Source organism: Xiphophorus maculatus, chromosome 21, assembly GCF_002775205.1.
Source record: "Xiphophorus maculatus strain JP 163 A chromosome 21, X_maculatus-5.0-male, whole genome shotgun sequence".
NCBI classification, from domain to species: domain Eukaryota; kingdom Metazoa; phylum Chordata; class Actinopteri; order Cyprinodontiformes; family Poeciliidae; genus Xiphophorus; species Xiphophorus maculatus.
Window position 1 is genome coordinate 15,007,764 of NC_036463.1, and position 16,960 is coordinate 15,024,723.

At 38.3% G+C, this 16,960-nt stretch overlaps 1 protein-coding gene across 1 annotated transcript; it reads right to left on the reverse strand.

Moving 5' to 3' along the window:
• Positions 1 to 428: 428 nt before the first annotated feature.
• mtmr6 (myotubularin related protein 6) lies at positions 429 to 16,224 on the reverse strand. The gene is made up of 15 exons (XM_005803326.3): positions 16,014 to 16,224; positions 13,466 to 13,597; positions 10,493 to 10,655; positions 9,319 to 9,476; positions 8,372 to 8,500; positions 7,514 to 7,648; positions 7,298 to 7,430; positions 7,096 to 7,205; positions 6,895 to 7,020; positions 6,752 to 6,801; positions 5,719 to 5,812; positions 5,519 to 5,625; positions 5,052 to 5,186; positions 4,813 to 4,939; positions 429 to 1,070 (listed from the first exon to the last, which is right to left on the reverse strand). Exons 1-15 carry the CDS (start codon positions 16,035 to 16,037, stop codon positions 720 to 722), a joined length of 1,974 nt encoding a protein of 657 aa, XP_005803383.1. The 5' UTR covers positions 16,038 to 16,224; the 3' UTR covers positions 429 to 719.
• Positions 16,225 to 16,960: the final 736 nt, after the last annotated feature.

The window sequence follows — 16,960 nt, forward strand, 5'->3', positions numbered from 1 at the left end:
TAGTGGATTCACGGTGGAATCAGATCCATAGATATTTTGCAATGAATCAATGAATGTATGCAACTTCCAGACAATAACATAAGGATGACAGGAGAAGAGACTGTCAAGAGTTGAGAAAACCAGTGTATAAAGAAAGCAGAACTAAATTTCCAGTGCCTGATATGTTGTGCCATCTTTCATCTTCTACATTTTTTATTTTTTATTTATCTGCCAATCAAATCAACATAAATTCAGATCAACAGCATCAGATTAGGTTGGCCTCTTGCCTTTAAATGAAATTAAATATGTCCAGAGCCAAAAACTTTGATTCGCCATGTATTTAACCAGGATAAACAGCTGTTTAAAATATCTAGGTCATGTCTTTAAAATGTGGCATTTATAGCTGAAAAAGGATACAAGACGTTATGGTTTTGAATGAATTTATTTTCTTTTTTTTTTCTCTATTAGGCTTTACAAGATTCTTTAAAAAAAAGAAAGAAGCTTTTCAATGGTAGGAGCAGTATATGACATATTTATGAGGCCTTCCACTGAGATTTAAACTGTACAGAGACAATATCAGCCACTAGCCATTGCGTAATCAGAGTGTAATCACAAACGGAATGACAGCTTCCTGTCCACGCACATACACAGACGCGCACACACGCACACTCACCCCTACAGTAAAGCCCCCTCACTCATCCACACCAGTCTCTCCGTCCAGAAACACTCCTGCTTTGGCTTCAGCAGGTCATTCGTGCCACGCCAAGCTCCAGACTGACAACAGCTGGCTCCTCTTTGGCAAGTTCACCGTTGCATGTCCCTTCCAGTTCTCCGTAGCTCTGCTTCCTGCTCTCGCTGCCACTGCTGCCCTCTACTGTCCGCTCTGTGTCTGTACTCTCCATGGCCTCCTCGCCCACTTCGTCTTGTTCGTCCTCCTCCTCGCGACGCTGCACCTCTTTGTGGTTGATAGGTGCGCCTAGGATGAGGGAGTCAGGCCGCGGTGGCAGGGGGTTGGTGCGTTGGTCTCTGGTTGGAGGAGGTGCCGGGGGGTCAGAGGTCGCAATGGGGGTCACACCAAGCTGTTGGAGCCTCTGAATGAACAGTATGGGACAAAAAGTACATTTTATTCACCCTAGCTGGATTCATTTTTCACCCTTGTGCCTGATTTTACAACAAGAACAAACAGTGGAGTTCAGTGGAAACCAGAAGTTCACATACACTGAATAAAAAGACTTCTAAAAAATATTTTAAATTCAATTGCACCAAAATTTATGTATTTTAAGGTCACGCCTGGAACACACTGCTCTCTTGTTTGACAAGATTAGAAACTCATAAGAAATCAGCCCAAGATATCAGGAAGAGAATTGTGTAGATGCACCAGTCTGGTTTATCCTTCGGAGCAATCTTGAGACGCTTGAAGGTTTCGCATTCATGTGTTGAAATGATACTAGGCAAGTATAGACATGATGGGAATGTCCAACCAGAGACTGGTCCCGTGTCCCAGAGGTGAAAGTATTTTGGTCAATATCCACAGTAAAACAGCTTCTGTACCAATATGGGCTGAAATGCCACTCAGAAAGGAAGAAGCCATTAATCCAAAAGAAATATGAAATTCCAGATTATGGTTTGCAGATGAACACAAGGACAAAATGCCAGATTATGGCATTTTTTTGGAGTCATGTCTTGAGGTCTGATGAAACTAGAGCAGAACTGCTTGGCCATAATGATCATCATTGCATGAGGAGGAGCAGCAAAGAATGGGGGTGGCAGCATCATACAACATAGAATTTGTGAATAGATCTGACAAGGCACGTGCGAGTAACAACAGAGAGAAAGTTATTGGGAGGAATGGGTCAGAAGAAACTATTGCAAATTATTGTGAGAAGTTTGTGGAAAGAAACCCAAAAGGTTTGACCCAAGTTAGACAGCTTCTCTAAAGTTCATACATGTATATTTAAATGTTTGTACATTGATAGTGAGTTGAAGTGAAGACAAATTTCTTAATCATGAGCATCAACTTGGCTAATGAAGCAGATTCTGAGGTGATATTGCTCTTATATGATATTTAAATCAATAGTCAAATTCAATACAAACTAAGATACTTTAAAAACTCCAGAACATTTTAAACTTAGTTTTGACAGAAACAAACAGTAAAAACCTAATAATAATAATAATAATAAACAAAAGTTCTTATACATTACCTTTACATACCTAAACTATAAAGATCTGCACACCTAACCTATCATTGGCAAGTTAAACTTTTACTAAAGTAACATAGTATTTACAAACTAATAGGAATATCTCATTATTCTGTGGACTTTATTCAAGCACCAACATTGACAAAAAATAATAACTTTAAAAGCAATTTGAATAAACCTTTTCTTCTCTATATAAGACTTGTTTTTAGGTTCATCAGACTTTATCAAGGAAATTGAATAAGTAATTCATGGCTTCCTGTTTACGACCCAACGTGATATTTATCTTGATAGTGCGGGGGCGGCGGAAAGAAAAAGAAACAGATCTCCAGAGCTTATTAAATGAGAGATGCAGCTATGATTAGCGCCTTGGGGTCACCACAAATTTGACAGTACCTACATGTCAAATGATTTTTGGAACGGTTAGATCTGGAAATAGTGTCGAATGAATAGTGGCCCAAAAATTCTCTTTCTGTGTGCTCAAACCTGAACAAGCATAGGAGAAGGCCTCAATAAATGTGCTCAAATTAACCACAGAGTTTCCTCAATTTTTTTGAGATTATCTAACTGTATAAAAGAAAAAAACATAATAAACTTAAGCCTGTGTTAATGTCTGTGTGTACAAAATCAAAATATCAGAGTCCAGTATTGCAGACAGAATCCTGTGCTCAAATTTCATCTTAAATTAATTATGCAAGTAAACAATAAACCAGTCCCTGAAGTGACTGAAGTTGAAACATCTTTAAGAATTTATGAATCATTACTGAAAAATACAAATACAAAATACTGAAAAGCAAACCTATGTGTAAAGTGGGATAGCTTAGGAGATTAGAGCAAATTCAGAGCTGCCTGTTAAGGCTCAAACTTGTGAGGGTATTAGAGTTCACATTTGAATAGAGGTAGTGATTCAAAGTGATGCAAATCAAACAGGTCTGAACAACTTTTTTTTCTCTCCACCCATGTACTGTGGACTTAGGGTGAAAAAAAATGTCAAAAGGAAGTGGGGGGTTAGAGGTGCCAATGCTTGCAGTGAGATGCAACTACAGCTTAGGAAGCCAAATAATTGATCAACAGAGAGAAGTAGTTTTGTGGTCTGTTCTTACAGAAAGGAACACACAGATTTTTTTGTAAAACTCAGCTGACAAGAGGAAACTTGTCATGTCTTTACTGTATTTTCACTACAAAAATTCTCCTTAAACTTTTTCAAACAATCAACGTAAGCCATGTAAATAGGAGTTACACTCCAAACCAGGGTTAATGAGTTAGCACACACATTGTGACATTTGTTGCACTCAGTGACTCAGTAACAGCTTTACTTGTAGAGGAAAGAAAGGATGGTTTAAAACAGAGCTTCCTTAAGTAAATCCTCCTCAGACATCAAACTAAATATGTACATATATTGGATGTTGATATTATTTGTGGTGTTATCAAAATACTGAAATGTCATCTGATTTTCTAGTATAATAAGTGTTTCATATTAGTCAATAAATTGATTATTGATTAGGTTTTTGTTAGAATTAGTAGTTTTATATTACTAGTTGTTTTATACTTTAAGGTTTAGTGTTCTCACCCCAGAGAGGAGGAACTTGTTAAACTGTGTGTAAGACATAAGTAACCTTTCCTTGATCTTAAGCATGTTTTTGTAGGTGTTTCTTTAGGGGGGGGTTTGTTTTTGCTTTAAATATCTAAAATACTGCAGAACTGATGATGTGATGCTTCCTGTTTGATTCACAAGTTCCTCTGAAGCTGCTGTACTTTGTTATGGAAAAAAAATACTACCAAAACACTGTCAGGTGAAATCACTCAATTAAGTTTACTCATATATTGTGCACAATACAGAGAGCTTGTAGGACAAACGATAATAAAGCAGTTCTGGGTGAAAAGCTCTGCCAGGCAGAGACAACACGAGTTTTATGCCAAGGATAAGGGATCCAAAACAAGGAGCGAGACAGTCTGGCTCTGACGCAGCTGCAGCAAAACAACTTCTGACCTTGTGTGTAAAGCCCAAACAGGTTCTTGTGGTGAGAGTTTACAAGCATTTAATATAACATGAATAGCAGATGTTAACTTGCAATAATTTTCCACCACAACTTTTTCTTCTCCTTTCACTCCATGCCATTGTTTTCCATTTTTAAGGAGTTAAGAGGCTTTATGGCAAAACCTAAAACGGACTAGCTGCTGCACAAGTTACTAAAAAGTGTGTTGCTATGTTACCAGTGAGTGATTGAGTGAGTTAGTTTATACCACCAGCCTTGCTTAGTTGAGCTGAGAGAGGTTGAGAGGCTAAAGCTTTTCCTCTGCCTACATCCACCAGAATGCTGTGCAGTTCTGGAACGAAGTTCAGTGAAATTATTGGACATTCTATTTGATGTATATTCTACTGATACTGATAACATGCCTATCACGATATATATTGTTATCGATTTATTGCCCAGCCTACTAAGACTTGTAAACTCAAATAATAATTAGAACTACAAGCAGTTATCAATGTGTTCCAAGCCCTGACAATTATGGAAGGTCACAAATCTCTTCTAGTGTTATTTTAGGGGTCAGAATCAATAGAAGTTCACAGACTACTGCTTTAAGCTAAACATTTCTCAGTGTATTTGTAAATGTAGAACAAGGAAATTCAACTCACAGTCTCCAGAGCTCGCAGTGTGCTCTCCGCTTCGCGGCTGTTCTCCTTCAGAGTCAGAGTGGTTTTGAGGATGGACTGCCGTGGATGCATGGACCGATCGAACTGGTGGTACATGTTCCTCCAGAACCTTGGGAGCACAGGATTAAGAAGCACAGAGGCAATTCATAAATAAATACAAGTTGGAGACCTGTAAATGTGCAATACTGCAAAGGCTGGTAAGTTAGGTGTCTGGTACTGACTTGAAATGGTATGGCAAGGTGGAGGGTTCCAGCACAGGATGTGCTTCAGAGTATGAAGGCTTGTAGAATGGATTCAAATAGTTCTGCTTTTCACTCATCAGATAGGCCCAGAGTGAGTGAGTTCGCTCTCTAAGTCTAAGACACAGAGTGATGGTTAATAGCAGCAGTCGTTTACACACCAGTTAATCCAAAACATCTGACTTAAGATGCAATTTTACTACCGGTTTCAGTAAAACCTTTACATACATTGTATAGAGTTTAAACAAAACAATGCAAAAGAAAATGCAGACATGCAGTTTGTCTGTGAAGCTCTTAATTTACTGTCCTTAAACTTTTGGAACATATTAGCTTTGATAAATCTGACAAGGCAAAAACAGGGGTTTGTTTTTTTCAAACAGTCTGTTCAAAGTGTCTCAAAATGGTACAAATACTGTCGACAAAATACAAGTAGAGATGTTTACACTTACTGCAACTCCTCTCTCTGCCTCTGATTGTTCCCTAGGAAGTTTCCATACTGACAAGAGTGCACATGCTCATGGATCTGCAGCAGGAACCACTCGCTGTACTCAAAAGCCTAATGAGAGTGCCATTATTAGATGAAAGACAATCAAGCACATTGAAAGTAGGTAATGCAAATCCGTTATGCTGTCAGCAGATTCGCTCATACTTGCGGGAACTGCTCAGTCAGCTGATAAACACACTCAAGAAACTGAGTGAAGATAGGAGACACTTCCTTTGGATCCCCATTGAGCTGGTCACACCTTAAAATACAGAATTAAATTGATGGTCAAAAAATAACCAACCCTGGGCACCTGTTTCTGTTTTGTCTTCATGTTTACCTTTCTCCATTAAAAAGAAGATTGCACCAGTTTTTTGCCACATCTCCTTTATTCTCATTTAATAAGCCTATCTAAGTGACTAATTTTAGTCACTTGGAATCTGTTTCTACAAATCTTAGAATGCTTCATTTCAACAGACAATTTGAATGTTGTTGCTGCAGACAAGCAGTTTCTGACATGCGTAAAAGGGTGACAGAGAGCAAAGATTTGTACAATATATAATCCGTATTACGGTGAGTTAAATGAAAAAGGGTTACAGTTGAAAAGTCAACTTAGCAACCATTACTGCACACTCAATTGGCTGTGTGATCTGTTCTGTGTTACTAAACAGATTGCACAGAAGACTTTTCAAAATCATCTGTAAAAAAAGTAAAAGTAATTTTTTAAAAAGTATTATATTATATTATGTTATATTATATTATATTATTTGTTTAACTGAAAGCCGTGATCAGATATATTTTGGTAAAAAATAAATAAAATAAAAATAAGGGAGCAAAAACAGCACCTGTGGTTCAGTATAATAATTGTAAAATATCCAAAAAGTTATAAAAGACATTGATGAGTTTGGTAATGACCAACAACAATGGCACTTGACAAAATGCGATGTCTGCTACTGGTTTTCACAATTGTCGATCGTGTGACGTGTCCATCATGTTTTTATGTTTTCATGATGTAAAGCAATTTGAACTGCCTTGATACTGAAATGAGCTGTACAAATAAACTGGACTGATTGATTGAAACTTTGACTGACTTTGACTGACTGACAATGTACTCAAGTAAACACATATAATGATATAAGGATAATGGAATAAAAGCCATTATCCTGATATATTGTATAATGGAAGTTAAGTTAGCCTTTACCTGTCTGCAAACTTGTGACCAAAGGAAATCCAGTCTTTCTCTATCAGCACCTGACAAGATAAATTATAACTTATGTTATAAAACATACGTTTGAAACAACAGCAACTCCCCTGTATAGAGGAGATTGATACCAATATTCATACCATAAAGCCCTTGATGGTGCGATAATAGGGGTCCATGAGCAGTGACCCCAGGGCGCAAACTTGGGCAGTTCTGTCCCATCCGTCTGAGCAGTGAACTAATACACTGGCCCCTTCTAATGTCACTGCCTAAGGAGTGAGTGTGATTAAAGGAATTAGGCTTTTACTGTGTGAAACAGTATTCATGAAAAGGCAAATAGTTACCTTTGTAAGAAACACAGCTGCATCTACTACAGCCTTGATATGTCGCAGCCAGCCGCTGCTTTCCAGTCCCACTAGGTAGTCGCTCATGGTAAGAGACCGAGTGCCAATAACTACGAGAGAGAAAGAGGGAGAGGGAGAGAGAGATAGTCAGTCAGCATATTAAAGCAAAGAGGTGTCTTGATGTTCATAGCAGCTCTCTTACCTTCCAGTAATTTCTGCAGGCTTGCCCTCATTACGTGGATGTTTTCGATCCCAACAAACTGAAAGCGGATGTTGGAGTAGTTGTCCTCGTTCTCGTAGCCTTTGCCTGCAGCGCGGTTGGCCAGCGCATTCAGCTGCAGGAAAATTCTAGTCTTTAAACTCACATAAACCATTTCGGCATAAAAAAACATAAATATCTAAAGTGTTACGACTTCACCTTTGGCCTTGTGTCCATCACGTAAATAAAGCGACTGTTGTGATTGGCCTTACTGATGGCCTGCAGCATGCTCTCATCTTCGAGGCAACGCGCGCTGAACCCAGAGAGAGGCTGGCTGCAGCGACACACTGCCGCCTGTCACACAGTTCAGAGGGGCAAAAAAATGACAGAAATAGCCAAATATGACAACATTTCAACTACGCTCCATGAGTTACCTGTTATTTATAATCATAGATTAACATTTTAAAGCCTTCATTTAAATTCCAATCTATTTTTTTTCATGCTGTAAAGCTGATGTGATGAAAGACCAAGCATATCTTCAAGCCTGTTTCTGCCCGCAATTGGGCAGAAACAGGCAGAGCTTCTTGCCTTCCACTGTTACCTTGCAAGAAAATTCAGCTAACTCAGAGGCAAGCTTGTCAATCAGTATGCCACAGAAGGTTTCTGTCTGAATTTCCACTTAGAGGTCATGAAAGGTTACTAGATATATTTTTGTAATATTGAGCTAATTTGAAAGGACATTTTTTAATCGACAGAAAATGCACTTAAAAAGGACAATTTCTTTAATGCACTTTCATTAAAAACAGACAAAGAATCCTCAGCTAAATTCTGAGTGGATTTGCATGAAACGTGGCTTGCACATTGATGCAAGTACTGCAATCTGACTGTGATCTAGGCTTTTGGTTTTCTTGTTCTTCTCTTTTTTTCCCCACTGTACAGGCATTGCATATTTAAAACTAGACTTTATAACATTGACACATATGGTACATATTATATTTGACAAACTATCTCAAATATAAAACAACATAATCAACTAAAAAGCTCTGAAAAGCAGAACTATGCTCCAACAGAAAGTACCTTTTTCTCTTGGTAAAAGTATGTGAGCACAGGAAAGCGTCCTTTGCTTCGGAACTTGGAGCTGCCAACGATGATAGGCTTACTGGCTGTGATGGGAACGTACAGGTCGCGTGGATATGTCTCACACACCTAGAAAACCAACAGAAAAATGCATGGATATTAACGAAACGGAGAGAAATTTCAAACTTTTCCAGTTTAACAAGTTGTTTTGTTTAAATACGAGAAAACGTAGGGTGATCGATGTTCTCTTCTGCATCCTGAACAGACGTTTGCCACATTACTGCTGGAGATCAAAAGCAAAACTAAGAGTGAAGTTGTATCCCCCTCTAGTGGACAACCCAGGTACAATCTTTCCAAATGTGCAACAATTGTTCATTTTTCTGCTGCGTTACAAATTCAAAAGGCTGCACCACAAATATAGCCGACAACCTTTGAAAAAATATGTTCCTATAATAATAAAAGAATACTTCACTAACACATTATGTCTAACATGAAACAACAACGTCAACTGCAACTATAATGCAGAGTTGGTATTCGGGAAGTTGGAAATTACATTAGAGTAAACGCGGTCCGAGTGCTGATGCTTCTGTTTCCTTGAGGAAGGTTGAGTTTATGATGGTACAAAGGTTCAAACAGTGTTGAACTCTATGTGGTTGAATTTTTAACTTTCAATTTGCTATAGTCCTCCATAATACTGCGCCCTGAACTTTTTCACACATCCAACCAAACACAATCACGCAACATGTTTGCCAGCTGCGTCTTTCAGGCTTCAAGGCTATCCAATCCTAAGCTGACCTTCCATAGATAATCGTTTTACCACGGTAGAAGGCACCCAAGGCGTCAGCAAATACAAGATGCAACAATGATGGGTAAATGTGTCAAGCTATCTAAACAACTTCTGTGAGACACTTTATCAAAGATTTTTATTACTTTAGTTAATGGTCTACCTTGTAGTCTCTGTTGACGTCAGTGTGCTGCCATTGGTCATTTGGCACGCCCATCCTCTCAAACTCCGCCCCCAGGTCGATGAGCTGCCAGCCCTCCTCTCTCTGCTGATCGTTTTGCTTGGGGTTGTAGGAGAATGCGTAGAGTTCCTCGTAATGTACTGAGAAATATAGAAAATACATGTCAAAATGCCAGTCAGTATGCACAGTTTGAGCGTACTTTGTCCACAGAAACCTTTTCAAGGAGGTTTTCCGGGATTATTTTCTCACACCGATCATTTCCACTGCAAGATTCAGGAACATCAGATTACCAGGGTAGATATTTACTCTTCTCCCAAAAAAAAAAAAAAAAAACTTTAATGCTTAAATCATTTTGAAAATTACAATCCTACGACTTCCATTACTGCGAAAAAGTGCTAGCATGCAAAACAGGATTTCTTATGTTTTTCTTCTCTCTTTAGAAAGTTTTTTTTTTTTCTCTAAAATTCAACCCGATTGCCACCGAAACCAAATAACTGCTTGTGATATCTTTGACAGCAACAGCTGCAATTGTTTTCACAGGCAAAGAGTCTTTTCCATCCTTGTTGAGGAATCTTAGCCAGCTCCTCTTTTGCAGAGTTCTTAATTGGAAGATTGTCAAGCATAATGCCATGCTTTTTAAGGTCAAGCCACAACATCGTAACCAGAAGTAATTCCAGAAACTTTCTAACTCACTCAAAACTTTATTTTGCTTTTATTTAACCACTGAGAGACAAATTTGCTGGTGTCCTTTGGATCATTGTCTTGTTGCATAAATGAAACAAGTTTAATCTTGCTTCATTTATGCAAGCAAGATTGCATACATGAATATGATCCTGAAGGAGCATATTCTCCTTCAGGATCTTTCGCTAGAGAGCAAGTCAAACTAGACCAAAACAAGTGGCTAATCAGAGATAATTAAGGATTTAACAGTTGGCGCAATTATATTTTCACATAGACCCAGGCAGGCTTAGGTTGCCCTTTCCCCTTTGAATACAGAAAATCGTAATTGTGAAACTGCTTTTCGAATGTATTCAGGTTATCTTTGATATTAAAATACATTTCCACAGTAAAAATCAGCGAGACCTTTACAAGCACAAAAAAAATAAATAAATAAATAAAAAATGTAAAAATCAGGAGACTGGACGGTGAAAATCACCTGGCCGCAGTAGACGCAGCAGTGAACTATAGATGTCATGGCAGTCTCTTTCCCTCTGTACCACAAAATGAACCACCCTGAAGTTCCGGCACTGGATGACCAGCGGGCAGCCCGAGGTGGTCAGGCTTTGCTTCTCCACTGAGGCTATATGGTGGTGCAAAATCTGTGGAGAAAAAGGGAGGGGACGACATTTGATTATTTTCAGCAGACGTCAGAAAAACCCAAAGGATCCTCCCTATGCAGGATGTTGGGTATACCCTCAAGAACACGTCTGAAATTGTTCTGAAATGCGCTCAACACAAGCAGGCATTCATAAACTCTGAATACTCAGCAGATTATATTCCTCGGTGTAGTTTGTTCCCCACCCTCATATGAAATAATTAAAACATAGACTCATCTGCATTGGGTAATGATAAATAGAGGACACTGAGATGAACAGAAACACAGACACACACACACTTGTGCAGCCTTAATGTTGACAGCACCAGCTGTTAAGACATTCTCTCACATGCTGTTTAATATTATGAGGTTCCTGTTAAACTCTGATAAAATCTCTCCCTGGACCCTGCAGACTGATCACAAAATGACTTCCCACACCACTCACACATGCAGTGTCATGCACATGTCATGTCTAAAGACACACACACAGGAAGCAGCAGACACGTAAGGACACGGACATGGTTAAATTTGTAAAATAACAACAAAAAAAACAACTGCTTCCATCTCTCAGCACAATGAGCAGGAAATGGGGCCAGAATGAGGAGAGATTTTGGATTTTGCTGCACAGAGCATTTTAAACCACAAAACCCTTCCCACAATGCAGTTCAAGGCCAAGCTCTTACATCATACTGCAAACTAGAGGCTATATTAGTGGAGAGCATTTACATAAACCTAGTGATACATTTATAAAATTGTTAAAGATTGAAAAATCATCACTGCACACTGAGTAAATTGTGCATTAAAATGTAATTGCAAAAGGATGAACTGCTGAAATGGATTCTGTTTTAACTCTGGCCTCATTAGAGATCCGATGATTTCCTTCCTAAAGTGTTTCACGTCCTTCTTTATCCCCTCACACTGCTTGTGCTCTGCCACGGCAACACAAAAACAGTAAATTATTTTAAAAAAAGAAAAGAAAAAATCCTATCAGTCATCTGCGATCGTCTTTCAGATCACGAATGAAAACACACACAACTCCACCAGTACGCAGAAAAGCCTGAATGGAAAACCTGCTACTGTTTATTGAGTGTTATTATGAAATAGCTGTGCCTCCTTTTTCACTCTTTCTTAAACAACTCTACAGCTGACACGCAAACTGTACTTCCTCAGTCTGCAGACTTGCTTTGTAAAGTCTCTGTTAATGAGAAATAAAAGCAGTAGGACACTGAGGCTCCTTCATTTTACTGTTTCAGTAAAATAGTCATTTATGGACTTGGATTGCAACTGAAGCGTTTGCTTAGAACTCGATTGTTCTATTGTTTGATGTGCAATTTAGCTAAAAGGAGTTACAATTACAAAGCTACAGTGCAGTTTTCCCACCTGCCAATTTTCCACTGCCACAACGAAATAAGGGTAGTTAATTAGTCGGCTAAGGTTTATAATAAGAAACAGGCCTTATCTCATTAATGACTTCATTATTATTATTATTTTTTTTAAATCTTGGCTCGTCTTACACTACGCCTCTCAAGCTGCGAATTTGCTGTGTATCTGTGTTACATTCAATAGGCAGAGGAAAAACTGAGGATTAAAGCTGAGCCACAGCTGATACTTTTTGGATTTATGCAGCTTTGAATTGGCACACAAACGCTAACCAGCAAATCCAACTTTATGAAGCTGGCACGTTGTGTGTCAGAACACACTGATGCAGCTCTAAATCACCTTTATTTCACATGCAAGGAGCGTCACCACAAACAGTGGAACCATTAGGATGCAACTAATGTAAAAAAAGAAAAGATTTGATTTTTTTTTTTTTGCCTTGTGTAAACAGAGCACAGACAGAGAGCGCATACAGGGTATAGAACAACAACATATGGAAAGACTGGCAGAGTATAAAACTCAGATGGTAGAGAAACTTTAACGACCGTTGCAGTCGTCTGCAAGGCCTTCTTGTCTGCAAAGGTGCAGCTGCAGTGAAATCTTAAAATAAGGTATTTGTGTCAAAGTGATTGAAATATTTCTAAGAATATAGAACAATTGGGACCAGGTTATTACTTTTACCTTTACATTATGAGAAATGATTTGTGCAGTTTCTCATTAAAACTGTCTCTGCACCATTTGGATCCTTATTGGCTCAGTCAAATCCCGTTATCTTAGTTTAAAAACAGTAGACCTCCTGAACACCGGTGGCAGTATCGTGATTCACACAGGATGATGCCTCCACCACCATGTTTGATGACAGGGAGGTTGTATGGAGGTAGACGAGAAGTGTTGAGGTTCTGTCACATATTCCTTCCTTTTGTCTCCACAGTTATGCACCAACTTTTATAATAGACACAAAAGCTGTGCGAGTTTCACGTTCAGCTTTTGAATGAGGCATCATGAGCAAAGATCATATCAACAACTTCAACGTCTCTGCTCAGCTTTTTAACCATACAGCCAGACGGAGATTTAAAGAGTGCTGGCAAAAGCAAATGAGGTGGATTAGTAGATGGTGTCATCCAGGACATACTATGAAATACTCTCTGCTGCCCAGATTTTAAGATCTGAACATGTTATGACCGTGATGCATGACAGTTACGAAAGCAACAATCTTCAGTCACCAGAAATCATTCATACCCACTGCATCACCATCCACAAAGACCCTTTGAGAATACTTGAGTAATTTGAGTTACGACAACATTTAAGTTCGTTCTGAATCGAATTGCTTCATTTGCCGTGTTTCACACAATTTCCTCTATTGAATCCTAACCAGTCAGATCCAAACTTGTGAACATATAAAAGACAAGCAGACGCCTCGCCGCTCAACCTACTCACCCAGATCTCCTGGCCAGCAGAGGCTGTGTTGTTAGAGCCGCTTTCCACAAAAATGAGATGCGTAGCGGTGAGGTACAGTGTGCCATTTGTGGATTTGTTGCTGAAGCGATCCACCAGCCGCACCTGCTCCACCTGCAAACACACAAGTGTGTGAGGAACTAATCTGTGAGCCCTTAGCAGGAAAGTCTGCTTCTTTGGCTGTACATCAGCCACATTAAGACAAAGAGATGAATTATGAACACCCGAGAAAACTGAAAATAAGGTGGGTAGCCCTTGGTGCTGATTGAAGCAAGTCTATTATATAATAGTGACCACCTTGCGTTGCTTTTGGCTGCCAGATCTTTTATAATACAGTCAACAGTGACTTAAAAGTAAAGGACAAAATTTTAACCATTAACCAACTAATTTTGTAGGAATATCACAGGTTTACTTTTTTTCTGATAGGAAACTCTCCTATCCAATCAAAAGTAAAAAAAAAAGCATGTACCTTATCTCTTAATACATAAATGTAAAGTATAAAAATACCTAAAATCAGTTTGTTTTTTTGAAGAGAATACAACGTTATCTTGCTCGGGTGAACTAAGGTTTGCTGTTGTTAGATGACAAAAAGCGAAAATGCTGAAGGGGCATTGAGATTTTTTGCCAGGCACTGAATGCGAGTCTTCCTTTCTTGCCATTGCCGCTAAATATCCAAAACTGCGATACACCACATTAACTCTGCCAGTGTTGACTCAGACTTCCTCTTCCTTCCTGCTGTTATGCTGCTGCACTCTGATACGATGTTGTAACAGAGCCTGTCCGTCTCCAAGCAACCTGAGGGTCAGAGTTTTGTCATAAATAAGACTCTCGTTAGATACAGGAAGTCAGGGTTGTGTTTAGCTGAAGGTAGAAGTTAGTAATAAAAAAAAAAGAGAGGTGGAGAATGTAATGCCTTCTTTTGGAAAATAATCACTCACGAACACAATCCTTTGTTAATACTTCAACTGGAAATATATGATACTGACTTTACACAAAAGATTCTCAACAATTTCTCAGTATTGAATTTAGATACCAGGTTTTCTAGATTAACAAAGAGTTAGGACACACCTTGTCTGCAGGTAATCACACCCTCTTAATCCCAGTGTTCTTTTTTTTCCCCAATGTTTTGTGTATTCAACTGTCTTCAAGTTAAGAGGGAAAAAAGTAAAACCATGACTTGTATGATGAAATATCCAAAATCCACACCCTAACTAAACTCAAAAGCAATCTTCTTTAGCTCACATCATAAAGCTGGGTAATAATAGATAATAAATTATCAGACAGAAATTGGAAATTTTTTTTCAAATTTCCCTCGACTGACTCTGAATGGGGATCCAGTTTATCTATTTATTAGATTTTAAGCGAATTAATACTAAGAGTTTGCACCTTTTTCTTTCTAGAAATATTCTAATTAATTGCATGAGTTCTGATGCACTTTGTGTACCAAAGGTTTAATCAAAACAAGGGGCAATTAGGCAACCTAATTCTTAACTAAAAAGATGTTTAATATGTGTTAGGGAAATGTTTTAATCCGTAGGCTGAGGAATATTGTAATTCCTTCATTTTCTGCATCATCCAAAGCTATTACCTTTAACAAAAAACACTGAGCATTTTTTCCATCTCTTGTACATGTTACAGCTATTAAACTTTTACAAAAAAAGGGAATTGGTCGTAATCTGTAGCAGCAGGTTGCACCTCAAAGATGATCAGAAATTGGTATAAGCCAGTAAAAACCTGATCGGTGCATCTCTAGTAAAAGCCACCTTTTCTCACTTGAAAGTATTCAATATCGGATTTAATCTGCATGGGTTTCACTTACCTTTTCCGCTGTTACAAAGAAATCTGGGTCACTTACCAGAAAAAACAGTTATTGTGTTTTTTGTCTGGCCAGAAATGACTTAAAACTGAAATATAACAACACCTGCCATATTGTCAACATCTTTTCAGCTCCAAATGCCTGGCAAAGCTAAACTAAACTCCCTGATTATCTCTGGACTATAGCTTCTGTGGGCTATTTATTTGTCGTAATTTCCAGAAAAAAAAGTATTATTTGCCAGGACATTATTATAATAAACATAAATCTGTTAAGGTTATAGAAGAGCTAAAGATCTACAGCTCCGACATACGACAAGCTGCTTTGCAAAAAGGCCCATCAGCCTGCCAGTCTGTCTCTATGGAACTTCATCCATCTTTGGGGTTTCTATCGCAATAGATGCCCCGTGGATCACTACCCAAATCAATAATAAAGGTGGTAGCTCCTTATTTTACAATCTGGGTGTCATGCTATCTGTTCTACGGAAAGAAAGAAAGAAAAAAACAGCTAATTGATGCTCGTCACGTCTCCCACCTGGAGCTGCTGAGCGACACCTGCTCGGCGTCACACCAAGAAGCTCAATACAAACACATTCAATTCAACATCTGCATAAGGCTGAATGTGGCGACATTCAAGCTCTGCAAACAAACCAGAAGGACAGGGCCCGATTGCTGACTGTACCCCATCCAACTGCAAATAGCAAAAAATGTTAGCTACCTTAGGCGTTCGGATATGTTCCATTTCTCCGAGTGCAGAAGACTGTCAGCGGCTGCAAGGGTTCACACGATGCCCTCTTGAGATAACGCTATCATTGATTGTTGATAGCCTTAACGGTGGAATTAGTCCCTTTACTTTTTCGGTGGTACCCGATATGAGTTTATTGTCAATTATTTCGGTCCTCCATCCGCGTAAAGTCCCTCACCGCAACGCCAAGACATAGGATATGAAGATTTCAAAATAAGGGCACGGAGCATTTCTGCAGAGAACGCGCTTAGGGGCTGGAGAGGTGGGCTCCAAGGGAAGATTTCTTCTTCTTGATTTTTTATTTATTTATTTTTATTTTTTTATTTTATCGGCGGTTGTCAAAAGAAATGGTGCGTTGTTTAGTTGCTTCGAGAAGTAACACTGCTATTAAAGTGAACACTATTGTAATCCCTGCAAGGTTTTTCATTTCCAAAAAAAAAAAAAAAAAAACATTAAATGGAATATTATTTCCTGCTTATGGGAGCCCGTTTCCGCCACTCTAATAAAAAATAAAAAAATAAAAAAATGAAAAAGTTATCTCACTATAATAGTTGTGTCATCATGATGATGAGATACCGATTCAATATAATGAGATCATATTACATTGAGATATTATCATTATGTTGATAGTATCTCAGTGGCAAAAACAGTCTACTAGATTACAATTTTACATTTTTGTGTAAAATTATAAAAACTATTTTAGGTATTTATTTGTTTACTTGTTTCTTCAATAGTTGTCTTCTTATCAATACTTTTTGTCCTGCTAGCTACCTCATATTACTTTAGATGCATAACAATAATAATAATAATAATAATAATAATAATAATAATAATAATAATAATAATAATAATAATAATCAACTAATTACTAAGATTTTCACAACTCAATGGGCAACATTAAACAGCTGTTTGACAGCTGA